The 17,777-nt window shown below is 34.9% G+C and overlaps 1 protein-coding gene across 1 annotated transcript; it reads left to right on the top strand.

Moving 5' to 3' along the window:
* The first annotated feature begins 6,715 nt into the window (after nt 1–6,715).
* Nucleotides 6,716–9,233, top strand: LOC149180213 (protein NRT1/ PTR FAMILY 8.3-like). The gene is made up of 4 exons (XM_089415970.1): nt 6,716–6,922; nt 7,045–7,262; nt 7,603–8,111; nt 8,292–9,233. Exons 1-4 carry the CDS (start codon nt 6,787–6,789, stop codon nt 9,145–9,147), a joined length of 1,719 nt encoding a protein of 572 aa, XP_089272096.1. The 5' UTR covers nt 6,716–6,786; the 3' UTR covers nt 9,148–9,233.
* Nucleotides 9,234–17,777: the final 8,544 nt, after the last annotated feature.

The following is a 17,777-nucleotide window of genomic DNA, read 5'->3' as shown; positions in this document are numbered from 1 at the left end:
AAGGTTATTGCAACCAATAAAATAACACGAACCAATTTGAAGGTTTTTGTGCCATAAATTGGACGTATTCCCTACTCCAAATAGTCTGCAGTTTGATTGGAACCTTTTAATGGGGGGAATATTTAGTGATTTCTAGGGTCATTCATCCTGGTCAACACATCAATCCAAAATATTCCATTCACATATAAGGCCAAAATTACTAATATAACACACATTTCTTTGTAATACAAACTATCACCCACAACTTTGTGATAGTTGTAACAGTGAGAAGTGCATTGCACAAAAACCTTTTTCCAACACATATTTATCAAAAATTTTGTACCATTCCCTTGGGAGTTGTTTCAACCCATACAATGACTTCTTGATACAACACACCCAGTACTTTCCTCCTACCAGAATACCTTTTGGTTACTCCATCAATAAATTTTCCTTCAAATCTTCATAAAGAATTGTCGTTTTGGCATCCAATTTCTCCAATTCTAAATCATATGCTACTTAACCCAAAAACAATATGTCATTTTTTCTATAACTGAGAAAGTCTCTTGATAATATATTTTGTAAACTTAAGAATATCACTGCTACTAATCATTCATTATATCTCTCCATTGTTCCATCAACCTTAAAAAAAAATTGAATACCTATTTGCAACCACCAATCTTTCTACCTTGTGGAAACTCTTCTAAAACCCATGTTTTGTTTGCTTTAAAGATTTAATTTCTTCATTCATTCTCTTTTGGAATTATGCACTTTTAAGGCAATTTAGAGCCTCTTGAACACTTTTAACCATACCAAGTTGATTCCTAGTTCTTTGACTTCTCTTAGGTTGTTGAGTTGTTCTCACTAACTCCCTTCTATTTTCTTTCACAAGTATAATCATGTTTTGTATTATGGGTTTCTTCAATGTAACTATATCTTGTATAGGTGTTGAATTGGACTCGATTTGTTCCAATGTGATTGGATCTTGTGTTGTAAGCTCTTGGCTTCACTATGTGTCAAGTTTTTTTTAGTTGCAGTTCCACCTATGCTAAAATTCCTAAGTATTTGTAACCTAATTTGTAACAACCCATCTACCCCATAGACCATCCTAAGGGCAGAAGAAGGCATTATTTTCATTGACCCGACCCCCATAGTCTCGTCAAAAAAATAGGGTCTTTATAATTCCTCATTCAACTTGCTTAAAACTTAGATTGGACACCACTATTTCATATGGCTTGTCAAGAGCTTTCCGACGATATAAATTTTATCAAAATCTAACTCCCGAATCAAGAGTTATGGCCATTTAAATTTTTCTGGTCCATAAACTCCCTACCACATTAGCAAGGTATTGCCATTTGGCACCCACATGGCTAGCACATGGTGCCCATAGGGTAGCCTCCCTCCCCATGGGAGGTGCGCATTATCTCATGACCACATGTCATTTATTTGGCCTATGTGGCAATATGCCACATCATCATTCCATCCTCGACCCCATTGGCTTGGCCCACACTTTTCATGCAACAAAACCCCATTATAAGTTTCCTCAGCCTATTGGAATTTCAGCCCCACAATGCCACCCTTATAGACCTATAAGTCTCAATACCCCAAGTCCTTGATGCAACTCTATTAGATGTTCAAAATCTATTCGCTCCCCACTTCGGTTTACTGCGACTCACCCTCGAAAGGCCCACTACACTTCTCTCCAGGATCCCAAGATCACAAGATGGAGAACTTTTCCATTAACAATTGGGGTTTTTCTTGTCCCAATTCTCAATAAAATCAACCTACACTTTGAGGAACATATAGTGAATCCCCCCTTAAGGTCCCAAGACCCCGAGGTCTGCGATAGGAAAAATGACCTTCAAGTGTTAAGGAAAAATATCCATCTCGACCTTCATCTCTCGCCCTCTTCACTATGTTATATCCTCTAGCTCCTCTCAAGGTCTCGAAATGACGTTAGCCCAAGGTGATGTCATGCTAATGTCATACCATCCATGTGGCCCTCTCTGAGGCCACCACATGTCACTCGCTTTTTGCCTCTTGGCCCTCCAATATAGTTATTTGTGCCCTCCATGTGGCACACCACTGTGCACCACATCACCCTAAATCCATGTCATTAGGTTCTACCAAGTGGCCATATGTGGTGCGCATGTGGCACTCCATGTCACATGCCAAGTCATGCTTGGGTGGGGCCCACAAAGCCCGACCCTTAACGTGTTTCGTGACCCTTTCCTATTATAACCCTTCTTGGTATCGACCTCGACCTCCCCTTGTTCCTTGGCACAACGCACAAAGATGGCTTTTAGGCCCGAGGCAAGATAAGTAACATCAATGTTAACTACCAAACGAGGATTTCCCATCTCTCGACCCCGTCACTCTTGGCCCTTCTCCTATGCACAGCACATAACTCTCGAGATTCTGAGAACTTGAGGTTCCGACCGTCAATTAACAGAGACTTCTCCGACTTGATCTTTGTTGCTCCTCACCCCTTTTATATCGTGTGCACCGCATGTCACCCCGAGGTATTGAGAAGACATCACCTCAACATCACGTTGATGTCATCTTGCTTTGACATCATGCTACTGTCTCTCACCCCTCGTTGTTCCCTTTCATTGACCTCGCTACAAGCATCCACACCATGGTGAGATGAGAATTCCACCCGTCACATAATGAATGCTACCCCTCCATCATACCTTCGACACTTAGTAGATTATGGGGTGGCCAGTATATATATATGTGTGTGTGTGTGTGTGTGTGTGTACATATCAAGAGGGGAATACCTTCGATACTTAGAACATAGTGAATCCCTCGTGAGCTCTAGCTTATATATGTATATATATAAGTCAAGGCCTCTCTCAACACATCCATTACAACCTATCTCTCATAAGCTTCACTTGTATAAATATATATATGTAAGTCGGGGTTCTCTTGACACAATCATTATGATCAATCTCTTATGAGCTTGAACTAGCACTTGGCCCTATTCTCGTATCTAGACACACACACACACACACACATATATAAGCCTATCCCTTCTGAACTTAAATAGTATTTAACCCAACATTCATATACATATAGATGCATTTTTAAGCTATCTCTCATGATCTCGATTAAACACTTGACTCAGATTTCATGTATGGATTAATGTATTTAAAACTATCCCTCCTAAGTATAACTGAATTCAAGTATTTGCGTTATTATAGTCACGCATAAATTCACAATTCCTCTAGGTAACTCAACAACGCACGCTTTTTGAATGCTATCAACTCAAAGCAAGCAACATCAGTCAATTAAGTAGATATTTCACACATCTTTCTTGCCCTAGAAATTAAATTGATAACATACCCATTAGTAAACACAAGTGCACACATTTCCAACAATTACACAGGAAAATGAACATTCCTCAACATTGGCATATGCATTATAATAATGACATTAAGCATTCACACTACATTTATTCACACATGAATTTAAAATAGACACTTATCTTATAGAGGAAAGTCTGGCAACTGAGATTGGGACTCTAACTCTCCACCCAACCATAGGATGACTACACTGCAATCTTTCTTGTAGTCAACCATCCCTAAGCCAAATTCAAAGCTTAAGGAGGAATTCCCAAAGGAATTAAATTGAATAATCAACGAAAGCAGGGAATAAAGAGCACCCTAATAGTCACTTTAACCAAGAATCCAAAGGAAACAGGGCCTCCACCCAAAACCAGGAATCTAGAGGGCCCTGATCCTTCATCTGAATTAGGTTTCACCACACCTTCTATGCGCATCCACAACCTAGAACCATACTATGTCCTTCTCTTTCTATGATCCCCATGTTTCTACTAGTGCACAATAGTCTCCAAACGCTACAATTGCTACCATCACTATTATCTCCCACAAAGTTGTTTGTTATGTGTGCTTCATGGAAAACTCTCCCTTCATGCATCCTTCCCAACATTCTTGCATTTCCTTGCAACGTCGTTGAATTCCCTTTCCTAGCATGTCATTCCTCCAATGTTGTGTGATGCCTCCCCTTCTCGTGCCTCAATGCCTCCGTTGTGTGTTTGACCTCCCCACGCAGTCCATGAGGTATCGCAGGGGAGTAAGGGGGTTGTCCTCCATTCAAGAAGTCGCCACACTCCACCTCCTGCCTTATAGCCATTAAAGACTCAGTCATTCATAATTAATAAAAAAATCAAAGATATGGTGGCCATTTAAACACTCAACTACCCACTCTCAATTCCGAAGCAATTCCCTTCGTCAAGCTCTAAATCTATGTCATTTTCTCAAGCCAGCCATAGTTTTTATTATTGATATAAATTCACATCAGTCTTACACAAAAATGCTTAAAACAAGAATTATGAAAAATGTGAGAATATAGTTGTTACATAATTCTACTCCTTTAGTGATGAAATTTGGTTTTCCAAGAAAAGAAAGAAAGTAATTTATCAATAACAAACCACCATTACAAATAAAATCATGAAAAAAAATTGAGAAGAAAAAATAAAACAAAACTATATTTTTTGGAAATTAATTATCCACTTCTTTTTTTCATCTAAAAAATGTTTAAAATAATTTTTTCATTTAATTGCGCCAAGAGGCGCTCTACATCCCAGTGTATGAGGGAGATATTGTCACGTGACGTTACATTAAAAAATATTAAAAATATATGAGGGAGATGTTGTCACATAATGTAACGTTACATTAAAAAAAAATATTAAAAAGATTCATCTTAACACCGGATCTATCAAGGGCCGGGGGGGATCAAGTCTCTCGAGGTGCAAACCTTTCCTCAAGTTTTGCACTCAAAAAATAGGTTTGCACCTCGAGAGATTTGATCCAGCCTAGATCCATCTTAACACTGGATCTATCAAGCGAGCCTAGATCCATCTTAACACCGGATCTATCAAGCGCCGAGAGGGATCAAATCTCTCGAGGTGCAAACCTATTTTTGAGTGCAAAACTTGATGAAAAGTTTGCATCTCGAGAGATTTGATCTCTCTGCACTTGATAGATCCGTGTTAAGATGGATCTAGGCTGGTTTTAAAAAACAAAAATAAAAACTATATATTATATCAGTGAAATTTTATTGAAAATTAGATTTCCTAATTAAATTTATTTTATAATAATAATATAAAATAAAATTGGAAAGCCTATATAAAAATTATGAAATTGATTGAGAATTGGGTTTCTTTATTTTCTAAAATTTTTATTATAAATAATTTTATTATTATAAAAAAATGTAAAGCTGCATCAAGATTATGAGATTGATTGAAAATCAGGTTTCTTTATTTTCTAATATTTATATTTTTAAATAATTTTATTATTAAAAATAAAAATAAAAAACACTCACCAACGCAGGTAATGTTAGAATTTTTATTATAAATAATTTTATTATTATAAAAAAATGTAAATCTGCATCAAGATTATGAGATTGATTGAAAATCAGGTTTCTTTATTTTCTAATATTTATATTTTTAAATAATTTTATTATTAAAAATAAAAATAAAAAACACTCACCAATGCAGGTAATGTTAGAATTGATTAGATTTTATTAGAATTCAATTACTCGGTTTCAACATTTGTGTTTTAAACCATTTTATTATTATAAAAAATGTAAAAATACTTAATAAAACATTATAATTAATTAAATTTTTATTATTATTGAACAATTTTGTTGAAGTATAACAATGCACTACACTACTTTGTTTCACTTTTTTGGGATCAAAGAAATGGTTGGCGTGTGAAAACTTTGATGCAGATGCGCATGGGCAATCCACTCCACATCAATAAAAACAGCGAAACTAATGGATCACAAAATATTGAACGTATCTCATTAAAAGTGGTTGGGTAAATTTCATATATTTGGAATTTGATTATGGGGAAAAATATATAAATCTCAGGTGTTTTATGGTTTTATGATTTTGGACGGAAGATTTTAAAATTATATGAAAAAGAGAAATAATATAATTATTATTTTTTTTAATAAAAATTTGATGATAAAATAATATATTATATTTTTAAATAAACAAATTTATTACCAGAATTTGTTGGACATTAGAAATACACGTATATTATAAACGGAAATTTACTATTCCTAGAAGTTGCTACAAAATCAGATGAAAATTTATCCACATCTAGTAACGAGACTATGCTTAAAAAGCCTTAAAGAAACAAAATTTATGGGATTATCTAATTTTATTTTTCCAGTTTAAACCGCCTCAAATTTTAGCCTTGGTGCTTTTTTTTTCCAAAAAAAAATTGATAATAAAAATATTTTATATTTTTATTCTGGAAATAGATTTAATACTGTAAAAAAAATTCTAAAATATTTCAAATTAACCAAAGGTTTTTGGTAACAATCATAGAAGATAATTTTTTGACTAAGTGTTTTGTTGGTTAGAAACTTCTCAGCCAAAAAATTTTCTTATCTAATTTCTACCCAAAAAAACCTTTGCTTGATTCATTATAAATAACAAAAACCTAAATACAAAAAAATATCTAAAATTTTAAAACTTAACAACAATAACCAAATATACTAAATTTTATCTAAATCACACCAAAATTTCTATTATTTAAAAAAAAAAAAACGATGCTTCGTTATACCAGGGCAATTTTAAGTACCCGATAATCCGATTAAAGAGCCTTCAAATTTAAAAAGTTGAAACTTGCGGTTACCCAACTTTACACACTCTCACTGTACATTGTCAGTATCACCGACATCGATTTTTTAAAGTGTGTGGCTACTATCTCTCACAGAGCCAGGTCTTCTTAATGGCTATGTTGTAGTTTCGGGTGGACATTCCCAATTAAGAATATGGATGACAGGCTGGAGGCAGTGGAAGTCCCTCTGTTACAACATTCCAGCAACAGCGGCGGCGGCAGCGGCAACAGGAACAACCAGAGCAATACCGGAGGGAGATGGCCATGGAAGGGATCCATTTCTATTCTAGGTCCTCTTCCCTATTTCTAACTAATTCCAAAATTTGACTGCATATTCTTTCATTTGAACTGCTGGTTATTGATTCGTTTTCTTGGTCTTCTCCACTCCAAATCAATTTCCAATGCATTGCAGGTGCCAAGTTCTGCGAACGGATAGCATTTTATGGAGTGGACACAAATTTAGTGACTTATTTGACTGGAGAACTGAATAAGAGCAACGCTATGGCAGCAACTATTTCAACAACCTGGGTAGGCACATGCAATGTCACACCACTTCTCGGAGCAATAGTCGCAGATGCATACCTGGGGCGCTACACGACCATGGTTATTGCATCCACGCTCTATTTCACTGTAAATATTGCCCACCCCCTTTTAACTTCATGGTCTTCAAATGAATTTTCTATTGGTACTAGGTCAATCTTGTAAGGGCTTCATTATTTTTAAACAAAATTGATAATGAATTTCAGCTATAAGCAACGTTTCATTATGATCTTGTCTCTGATTATGTTTAATATGTGGTGGGTTCTATTTAATTCTGAAGTTAGTTACCCAAAAACAAAATTTAAATTTAGATCAGAACGAAAGTTTTAACTTTCCTGTATCATTTAGACGAAGATTTCCCACAAAGTTAGATAGCCCTTGCTTTTTATGATGTCATAATGATAAATTCTCATATCTAATTTTATTGCAGGGATTAATCACACTGACATTGGTGAGTGTCTTGAAGCTGCCAGCTATTGTATTCTACTTGGGACTTTATGTGATGGCTTTGGGAAGTGGAAGCTTCATGCCATGCATTGTGGCTTTTGGAGCAGATCAATTCAATGACACCAATACAAAAGAAAGAATGATAAAGAGTTCATTTTTCAATTGGTTCTTCTTTGTCAGTAATTTTGGGACCCTGCTTTCTAGTACTGGTGTGGTATGGGTGGAAGACAATGTAAGCTGGGCACTGGGCTTTGGGATTTCAACTCTAATCATGGGACTTGCTATGGGGTCTTTCTACTCTGGTACACCTATTTACAGACACCAAAAACCAGGTGGCAGTCCCTTCACACGAATATGTCAGGTGATTGTTGCCTCTTTGCATAAACTACGAGTGCAGGTCCCCTGTGATAAGAGCCTCCTTTATGAAAAGGAACACAAGGAGGAATCCGCTGTTCCTGGAAGTCGAAAACTAAATTACACAGATGAATTCAAGTAATTCTCTTGCCCCTGGATTAAAAGTGACTAATTTCTTCTTTGCAATTCTATATTCTCCTTTATCCATGAAACACAGGGCTCATTCAGTAAATTATTTTCTTCTGAAGAATTTAAAACCCCAATATTTGATATGAATGATTCGATATTTGAACATCAAAATCAATCGAATATTTGCAGGTGTTTAGATAAGGCGGCAACAGTAAGCGGTGATGAGAGCAACAGTGATGAGTTGTGCTTGAATGGTTGGAGGATTTGTACAGTAACCCAAGTGGAAGAAGTGAAAATATTGCTTCGAATGGTACCCATATGGGCAACTGCTATAATATATACATCAGCATACGCCCAGGCACACACCATGTTCGTGGAACAGGGCAAGACAATGAACAATAGCATAGGTGGCCATTTCAATATACCTGCGGCTTCACTGTACATGTTCAACAGTGTAACCTGCATGCTCTGGGTTCTACTATATGATTTTAGCATCGCACCAGCAATGAGAAAATTCAAGGGAAACGAGAAGGGGTTCTCCGAGTTGCAACGAATGGGTATAGGTAAGTTATTCGCCATGTTTTCTATGGTGTGTGCTGCACTTCTTGAAATCAAACGATTGCAAGTTGTGAGGAGTCACGACCTGGTTCATGATTCAGAGACACCAGTTCCTCTAAGCATTTTGTGGCAGATACCACAGTATGTATTGTTAGGCATTGCAGAGACATTTGTATTGGCAGGGCAGCTGGAGTTCTTCTACGAAGAGGCACCTGATGCCATGCGAACCCTGTGCAGTGCTCTGTCACATCTTAGTACGGCATTCGGTAACTATTTTAGTTCGGTATTAGTGATTGTTGTAATGCTTATTACCACCAGAGGCGGGAGTGTAGGATGGATACCCAATAACTTGAATGAAGGTCACCTGGACTACTACTTTTGGTTGTGGGCTGCATTGAGTTTCCTCAATTTGGCTCTATATGTTGCTGCTGCGCGTAAATACAGAAGTAAATATGTGGCCCATGAGATCAGGGATGTTTTCATTTGAATACAATCCTCATAGTCAATGTATAATAACATGCGTCTTGACCAGTTATAAATAAATAGCCCCATGGCTCCAAGGTGTTGTCAAAATGCTTCTCGGATAGAATTTGTCTGAATATTTTCTTAGTTTAATTCTTACAATTGGAATTGTTACAAGTATGGCTAATAATGGTGCTGCTTCACTGCCATATAATGTGATGATGTAACATAGGATTTTCTTTTAGGAAAACCTGAAATGTCATGATATTTTCAGCTGTTAAATTGTGAATGCTATTCGCAACATGTTTTCTCAAAAAATATTGAATTAATAAAAAGCTATATGTTTTGTTTTAAGTTTTTTTCATGATTTTATACTAAAATAAATGTAATAATAAAGGTTGGAGAATAGAGAATATATGGAATCATGTAATATTAAGAATGGAGACTTATTATCTATGGGGTTTTGGAAAGATGGGTGTTTTGTTAAAGTATTTCTAGTGTTTTGTTAAAGCACTCCTAGATATTACTAGTTCAATTCCTTACTCTATTCGAGTGTTATTTTTGGACATAACCATAATGTAGCGTCACAGACTTACAAAAAAAAAAAGAAAAATGGATTGAAGCTCACTCTAAAAATAATATAAAGATCAACCTGCAATTATTATCATAACTTGAGAATAGCCGGAATCAACAACATCTACCGGCAATTATGAGGAATCAAGGTAGAACATGAGAATAGCATAGATCAACAACATCTACCTGCAATTACGAGGAATAAGGTAGATAATCACATTACATAGTCAAACATGCTATAACCTGAGTATAGTAGGAATCAACATCTACCTGCAATTACAACGAGTCAAAGTAGATAATCACATTATATAGTCAAACATGTTATAACATGTGAAGGAATCAATAACATCTAACTATAATTCAAAAGAACAATCTCATTACATAATCAAACATATCATAATCTAAAAATCTAACTACCTTCATAAGAATCAAAACCGATAATCTCATTACAGAATCAAACATCTCATAACCTGAAAATCTAATCCAAATAAAAATGAAAGCAACAATCCCTCCCCACCCCTCTATACTCTATAGATATATATACATTATTATATAAGGTGGAATGCCCTCACTAATTCGGTACTGGTTTTTATTAGGGATGGATGTCAGTGTTAAAAAAAATGACATAAATGCGATAATTGAATATAATATAATTTGATTACACATTTTGGAAAATTTGAAAATTCCATGGCTTCCGTTCATTGAAAATAAATTTTGCAGTTAGATGAGAATGACCCTCACTAATTGGGTACGAGTTCTATCCAGGGTCGATTTCACTGTTAAAAAGGATTTTGGTACTTCGACCTCACCTTTACGCGAATTGAAAACCCGTTAGTTTCTACATAACTTTACGATATTACATGCATGATCATGCTTCTGCTTTCGGCGCTCAATGCTCTTTCTTCACGCCATCACTAAATAAATAAACGGTGGTTTAAGGTTTTATCTTTTAAGTTAATTGAAATTTAATAATAGATTTTTTTCTAAAAGATTGTGATTTTTTTTATATTTAAAATATAAAGAAATTTAATATCTTGTTTTTTTAAATATTTAGATTATATAAATTTAATTATTTAAATTTATGGTTTAAATATTTTTTAATTAAATTTTAAATAAAATTAATTAAAACACTCTAAAATTTAACATATTTATTTATAACTTTAAAAATTTTTTGGGTCTCAAGTATGCTTTAAAATTATTTTTGTTTGGCTAAGAGCTTATTTTCCTCGGACATAAGGAAACAAGTTAATGACCCAAGACCCAAAGGCATTTGGCAAGAGTGAAAGTCTGCTCCATTACAGACCACCAACAAGTTATTCCAAGTGGCATGGTTTTCCTTGAATAGCAACGATGAGTCAGCGTGCATTCGCGGATAACAGCTAAAGATGGTTGTCCTCACTGTTGGTTTGTCAATTGAGTTATGATATGTTTTCCCACCCGTGAAAAACTTGAAAATTTATTATTTTTTAATTTCATCTTTTGGATATTCCAAAGATACAAGTTCTACCTGTTAGATTTTATTTTATTACACAGTACAAATCCCTCTGGGTTGGATGCTTTTTACAAATCAAGAAAAAATTACATTAGTTTTTTGAATAAATTTTATTTTATACATGGTTTTTTTGTTTGGGATGGCCCCACTGTATAAATTTTGTTAAAGAATGACAACAATTAATGTCAACAATGTAATTATTTGAGTAAATTTAGTTTTACCATTTAGGTAGTTGTGTAACTGTAGGGAGTTATGTAACGAAATCTTTGTATTAAAATGGTGATTTCCCGAGAGTCTTGATGTAACTTGGAGAGTCATTCTTGACTTTGGAGCAATAAGAATTCCAATCCCTTGCCCCGTGGAGGTTTCCTTGACACACTGTCAGGGTTTTACCACGTAAATACTTTGTGTTTTCATATTGAGTGATTTAATTTCTTTCTTGTGAATTTCTTCCTTATTTAAATGTTAACGACTTCAAATTCAACAAGTGGTATCAGAGCTTTGTCATTGTGAGGATCGTAAGGTAATATGTGAGCCAGTTTAATTATTTGAAATTTGCTTGTTGGGGTCAAGCTGCCAAGTCGAACCCAATGAGTCGTGTAACAACACTGAGGAAAACTGGCTGACTAAGTCGTTGGTTGTTTGTTAAATTGAAATCGTTGGAATCGTTGTTGATTGAAACCCATGAAGTAGTCACTGCTTGAATAGTGAGAGAGAGCCACCATTTTGAGATCGGACTGATTGCATTGAGAGAGAGCCACCATTTTTAACAGTCGGGCAGAGAATTTCTGCCATCGAGAGATTGGACACTGAAGCAAACCAGACAAGAGCCACGTGGCAGAGCTATCGGACGGGAGTCGTCATTGATAAAAGCATAGCCACCTCCACAAAACGAGCCGAAGAACAAGCTAAGATGTCAATCAAAGAGTTAGATTTGGGAGTCGTCAAGCCGCTCGGATCAGCCAATCAAGTTTGTTGCTGACTAAAGCAGTTGTCACCACAAAGAGTATAAGCCTAGTGCAGACCCCAATGCAAACCAGACTTTTGACTGAGTGGAAGATTTATGCATGTTACCTTGTTTAGCCAGAACAAACCAATCACACCCACATAGAGATAAGGAGCAACAGAAAAGAAGAGCGGACGAAGAGCCATGGAGACCTGTAGATGCAATTGTGTGCCCAGGTAATTTTATAAGAACACTTGCAGTAAAAATTTAAAGAATATTTTTTCTTGAAGAAAGAATTCTCAGTAGAATTGTTTAAAAATGAATTCTAGAGTGTTAATCACCACTATTGGGTTTTGAATTTCTGGTTGGAGTAAGGAGTTTAAAGTTTTTTTTTTTTTTTTAATCTGTTATTAAAAAAAACGAGAAACACCAGAAACCAGAAGGAAGAAATTTGGAAAATCCCTAGTTTAAAAATTCAAACAAGAAAGTAGGAAATTTTATTAGAAGCATAATTTTTTGAAAGAACCCGGTCATTAATAAAGAAAAAATTTTAAAGAGCCCCTGTAGGAAGAAATGACTAATGCTAAGTTTGAGGTGGAGAAGTTCACCGATAAGAATAATTTTGAATCGTGGAAACTGAAAGTAAGGGATTTGTTGGTGCAACAAGAGTTGCATAGAGCTTTAGATGGGGTTAGGAAGAAACTTGTTGGCATGACAAATTTGGATTGAGAGGATTTGGATGTCTGAGCTCTCAGTGCTATTAGGTTTTGTCTTGCGGATGAATTTCTCTTCAACATTGTTGAAGAAACCTTAGCAACAGGTTTGTGGGGGAAGTTGGAAACTCTGTATATGACCAAATCTTTAACCAACAGAATTTATTTGAAGAGGCAAATGTATAACCTTCAGATGAAGGAAGGTACTAAAATTGCGGAACATTTAAATCTATTTAATACACTTATTTGCTAGTTTTCAAGTATGGATGTGAAATTTGAAGAAGAATATAAATCTATTACCTTGTTATGTTCCTTGCCCGAGTCTAGGGATCACTTTGTGATTTCTTTCAGTTTGAGCACAACCAAATCTTTCGAATTTGATTATGTTTTGGAGCTTTGTTATCAGAAGAAGTACGAAGGAAGTCCAACATTGAAACTTCTGCACCAGAAGCCATGGTAGCAAGAGGTCGGTCCAAGGAAAGAGGGGAGAAAGAAAGAAGTTTTTCCAGATCAAAATCAAAAGGCAAGAAGTGTAAAGCTAAATGTTGATACTGCAACAAAATAGGGCATCTCAAGAAAGATTCTTGGAAAAGAAAGGAGTCTATTGAAAACCCAAAGAAGGAGGCAAATCAAGTTAAGTCAGGTATGATTGATGAATTTTTATCTGTTGAATTAGGTATGGTAGTTGAAGAAGTTTGTTTGGGTTAGTCTTGTGATTATTCACATTTAAGAATTTTTTGTTGTGATGCATATGCTCTTGTTCCAAAGAATCAACGTTCAAAGTTAGACCCAAAAGAAAAATGTTATGTCTTTTTTGGGTATGCCAATACGATAAAAGGATACATGTTGTGGTATCCTTCTTCATGTAAGATAATCATTAGTAGAGATGTAACATTTGATGAATCCTCTCTTCTAAAATGAGGTGTTGGAAAAGTTGAACATGAATAGGTATCTCTGAATCAACAAATTCAATTGGAGACTAAATCTTTTTTGGGAAGTTGAAAGGAAGGAGAGACTTTTGAAGGAAAAGGTGAAGAAGATGTAAAGGAAACTGTAGAAGTTAAAGAGCCAGTTCAACAACCAGTCACTCTAAGGAGGTCTACAAGGGAAAAAAGAACACCCAAAAGGTATGAAGATTCTACTTCATCTATTGAATTGATTACTGGAAACAGGGAACCTTCTTGTTATCAGGAAGCAGTGGATGATGCAGATAGAAAAAAGTGGAAAAAGGCTATGGATAAAGAAATGGATTCCTTAGCCAAGAACAAAACCTGAGATCTTGTAGAACTTCCTGAAGGGAGAAGTGTTGTCGGATGCAAATGGGTCTTCAAGTTGAAGTGAAATGCTGATGGAAGTATCAAAAGGTATAAAGCGAGGCTAGTAGAAAAAGGGTATTCTCAAGTTGAAGATATTGACTTTCATGAGATTTTTTCACCATTCGTAAAAATTGTTTCTATTTGAACTGTGTTAGCACTAACTGCATTACTTGATCTTGAGTTAGAACAGTTAGATGTTAAAACAACTTTTCTTCATGGAGATTTGGATGAAGAGATTTATATGGAACAACTAGAAGGTTTTGTACAAGGTCGCAACAAAAGATTAGTTTGCAAGCTTAGGAAATCATTGTATCGCCTGAGGCGGCCTCCCAAGAAGTGGTACATGACATTTGACTCCTTCGTGGTGAGCCATAACTTTACTAGAAATGAGTATGATCATTATGTGTCCTTTAAGAGTTTCAATGGAATATTCATTATCTTGGTCTTGTATGTTGACGATATGTTTACTGCAAGAAAAATCATGGAAGAGATCAACATGTTAAAGGCTCAACTTTCTAGGATGTTTGATATGAAGGATCTTGGAGTGGAAAAACATATCTTGGTCATGGAGATACACAGAGGAAAAATGGAAAGTTGTAGTTATCACAACATAAGTATGTGGAGAAAGTACTTGAAAAGTTCGGTATGAAAAATGTGAAACCTCTTATTGTTCCATTAGCTTCCCATTTTAAGCTTTCTTCGGGTTTGAGTCCTAGAACTGATGAAATAAAGAAGTATATGTCTCGTGTACCATATGAAAATGCTGTAGGAAACTTAATGTATGCAATGGTATCTACAAGACCTGACATTTCACATGTAGTTGGAGTTGTCAGTAGGTTCATGGCAAATCTAGGAGAAGAACATTAACGAGTAGTGAAATGGGTGCTTTGGTATTTGAGAGGCACAAGTAACCATTTTATCATCTTTAATGGTAGTGAAGGTTCATTCCATGGATATGTGGATGTTGGTTATGCAAGTGATTTGGACAAGAGGAGATATACTATAGGATATGTCTTTACTCTTGCAGGTGGAGAAATTAGCTAGATGTCAAAGCTTCAAAAACAATTTCTTTGTCTACTACTGAAGCAGAGTATATAGCTTGCTTCATATGCCTGTAAAGAGACAATCTGGTTGAAAGGTCTACTTGATGAGATTGGAAGGACGCAGGAGAAAGTGAATGTATTATGTGACAGTCAAAGTGCTATTCATTTGGCTACAAATTCAGCTTATCATAGCAACACTAAGTACATTGATGTAAGGTACCATTTTGTAAGACATGTGATTGATGGCGGAAAAGTAGCTCTCAAGAAGATCCATACACAGGAGAATCGTGCATACATGTTCTTGAAATCAAATGGTTGCAAGTTGTGAGGAGTCACGACCTGGTTCATGATTCAGAGACACCAATTCCTCTAAGCATTTTGTGGTAGATACCACAGTATGTATTGTACCCACAATTATGAGGAATCAAGGTAGAACACGAGAATAGCAGAGATCAATAACATCTACCTGCAATTACGAGGAATAAGGTAGATAATCACATTACATAGTCGAACATGCCGTAACTTGAGTATAGTAGGAATCAACAACTTCTACATGTAATTACGAGGAGTCAAAGTAGATAATCACATTATATAGTCAAACATGTCATAACATGTGAAGGAATCAATAACATCTAACTACAATTCAAAGAAATTAAGGTAGATAATCTCATTACATAGTCAAACATGTCATAACTTGAGAATCAAACTCAGATAAAAGAAAAACAACAACCCCTCCCCACCACTCTATGGATATATATACATTATTATATAAGATGGAATGCCCTCACTAATTGGGTACTAGTTTTTATAATGGATGGATGTCACAGTTAAAAAGAATATAGCATAAATGCCTTTTTTGATAATGGGAATATAATATAATTTGATTAGATATTTTGGAAAATTTTGAAAATTCCATGGCTTCCGTTCATTGAAAATAAATTTTGCAATTAAGATGAAAATGACCCTCACTAATTGGGTACGAGTTCTAGGTGGATTTCAATGTTAAAAAGGATTTGGTACTTCGACCTCACCTTTACGCGAGTTGAAAACCCGTTAGTTTCTACATAACTTTACGATATTTACATGCATGATCTTGCTTCTGCTTTCGGCATCCAATGCTCTTTCTTCACGCCATTACTAAATAAATAAACGGTGGTTTAAGGTTTTATCTTTTAAGTTGATTGAAATTTAATAATCGATTTTTTCTAATGCTCTTTCGTCACGCCATTACTAAATAAATAAACGGTGGTTTAAGGTTTTATCTTTTAAGTTAATTGAAAATTTAATAATAGATTTTTCTAAGAGATTGTGATTTTTTTTATATTTAAAATATAAAGAAATTTAATATTTTATTTTTTTTAAATATTTAGATTAATAAATTTAACTATTCAAATTTATAGTTTAAATATTTTTTATTAAATTTTAAATAAAAATAATAAAAAATTTAATATATTTATTTATAATTTTAAAATTTATTTGGGTTTAGAGTATGTTCTAAAATTATTTTTATTTGGCTAAGAGTTCATCTTCCTCGGACGTAAGGAAACAAGTTAACAGCCCAAGACCCAAAGGCATCTGGCAGGAGTGAAAGTCTGCTCCCTTACGGACCACCAACAAGTTATTCCAGGTGGCGTTATGATATGTTTTCCCACCTATGAAAAATTTTAAAATTTATTATTTTTTAATTTCTTCTTTTGGATATCCCAAAGCAACAAGTTCTACCCCTTAGATTTTATTTTATTCTACACAGTACACATCCCTTTGTATTGGATGCTTTTGTCAAATCAAGAAAAAGTTACATTAGTTTTTTGAATAAATTTTATACTTTGAGGGTGGAGGTGTGACCCTTTGGATTCCCTTGTTGATGATGAGAGTATCATATCCTTTTATTTGCTAGTTAGAGAAAATGTGAATATGTGTTTATGTGTATATGATTGTAAATGCTATATCACGCTGGATTTATAAAGCTCCATGAACAATATGATTATTTGCTAATTGAAGAAAATGTGCATAAGTATATGTGGTTTTTATTGTAAATATCATAATGAGTTGTGTTATAAAGCTCCAATAATTGGTATGGTTGTCATGTTTTCAATAGTGGTCATTGTAAACACTGCAACGAGCTGGATTATAAAGATCCATAGGCATTATGTTTTGTTTTTGACGATTCTTTGGTTTATAGGTGTCATTGAACACCGAGGACAGTGTTCCCTCAAGGGGGAGGGTTCTATAACAACCCTGGTCAAAAATTCATGTAAAAAAAATATAAAGCCAAGGTCATGGAACACATATTCCAAGCTGAATGTTGGACAAAACATCTTAGCAGGTGTTCATTTAGTTTATTATGGATAAGGGAAATTGACAAAGGCTTTGAAAAGGAAAAGTGGAATTAATTAGCATTTTATTTATGAAAATAATGGAAATTAGGAGAAAAGGAAGGTGAAAGGTCACATGTTTCATGTGAGGAGGAAAATGAAGGAAAATAATGGAAAATGAAGAAAATAGAGGCCTCATTAATAAAAAGGATTATGAGGATCAGTTGGTAACCTTTTGTCAGTTCATTTTTGGAGCT

Source organism: Pinus tabuliformis, chromosome 3_2 (assembly GCF_031772625.1).
Source record: "Pinus tabuliformis cultivar Carrire ecotype Pingquan chromosome 3_2, CPIR1, whole genome shotgun sequence".
Taxonomy (NCBI): Eukaryota; Viridiplantae; Streptophyta; class Pinopsida; order Pinales; family Pinaceae; genus Pinus; species Pinus tabuliformis.
The sequence above is the reverse complement of the archived record's forward strand: the minus strand, read 5'-3'. Positions and strand labels throughout refer to the sequence as shown.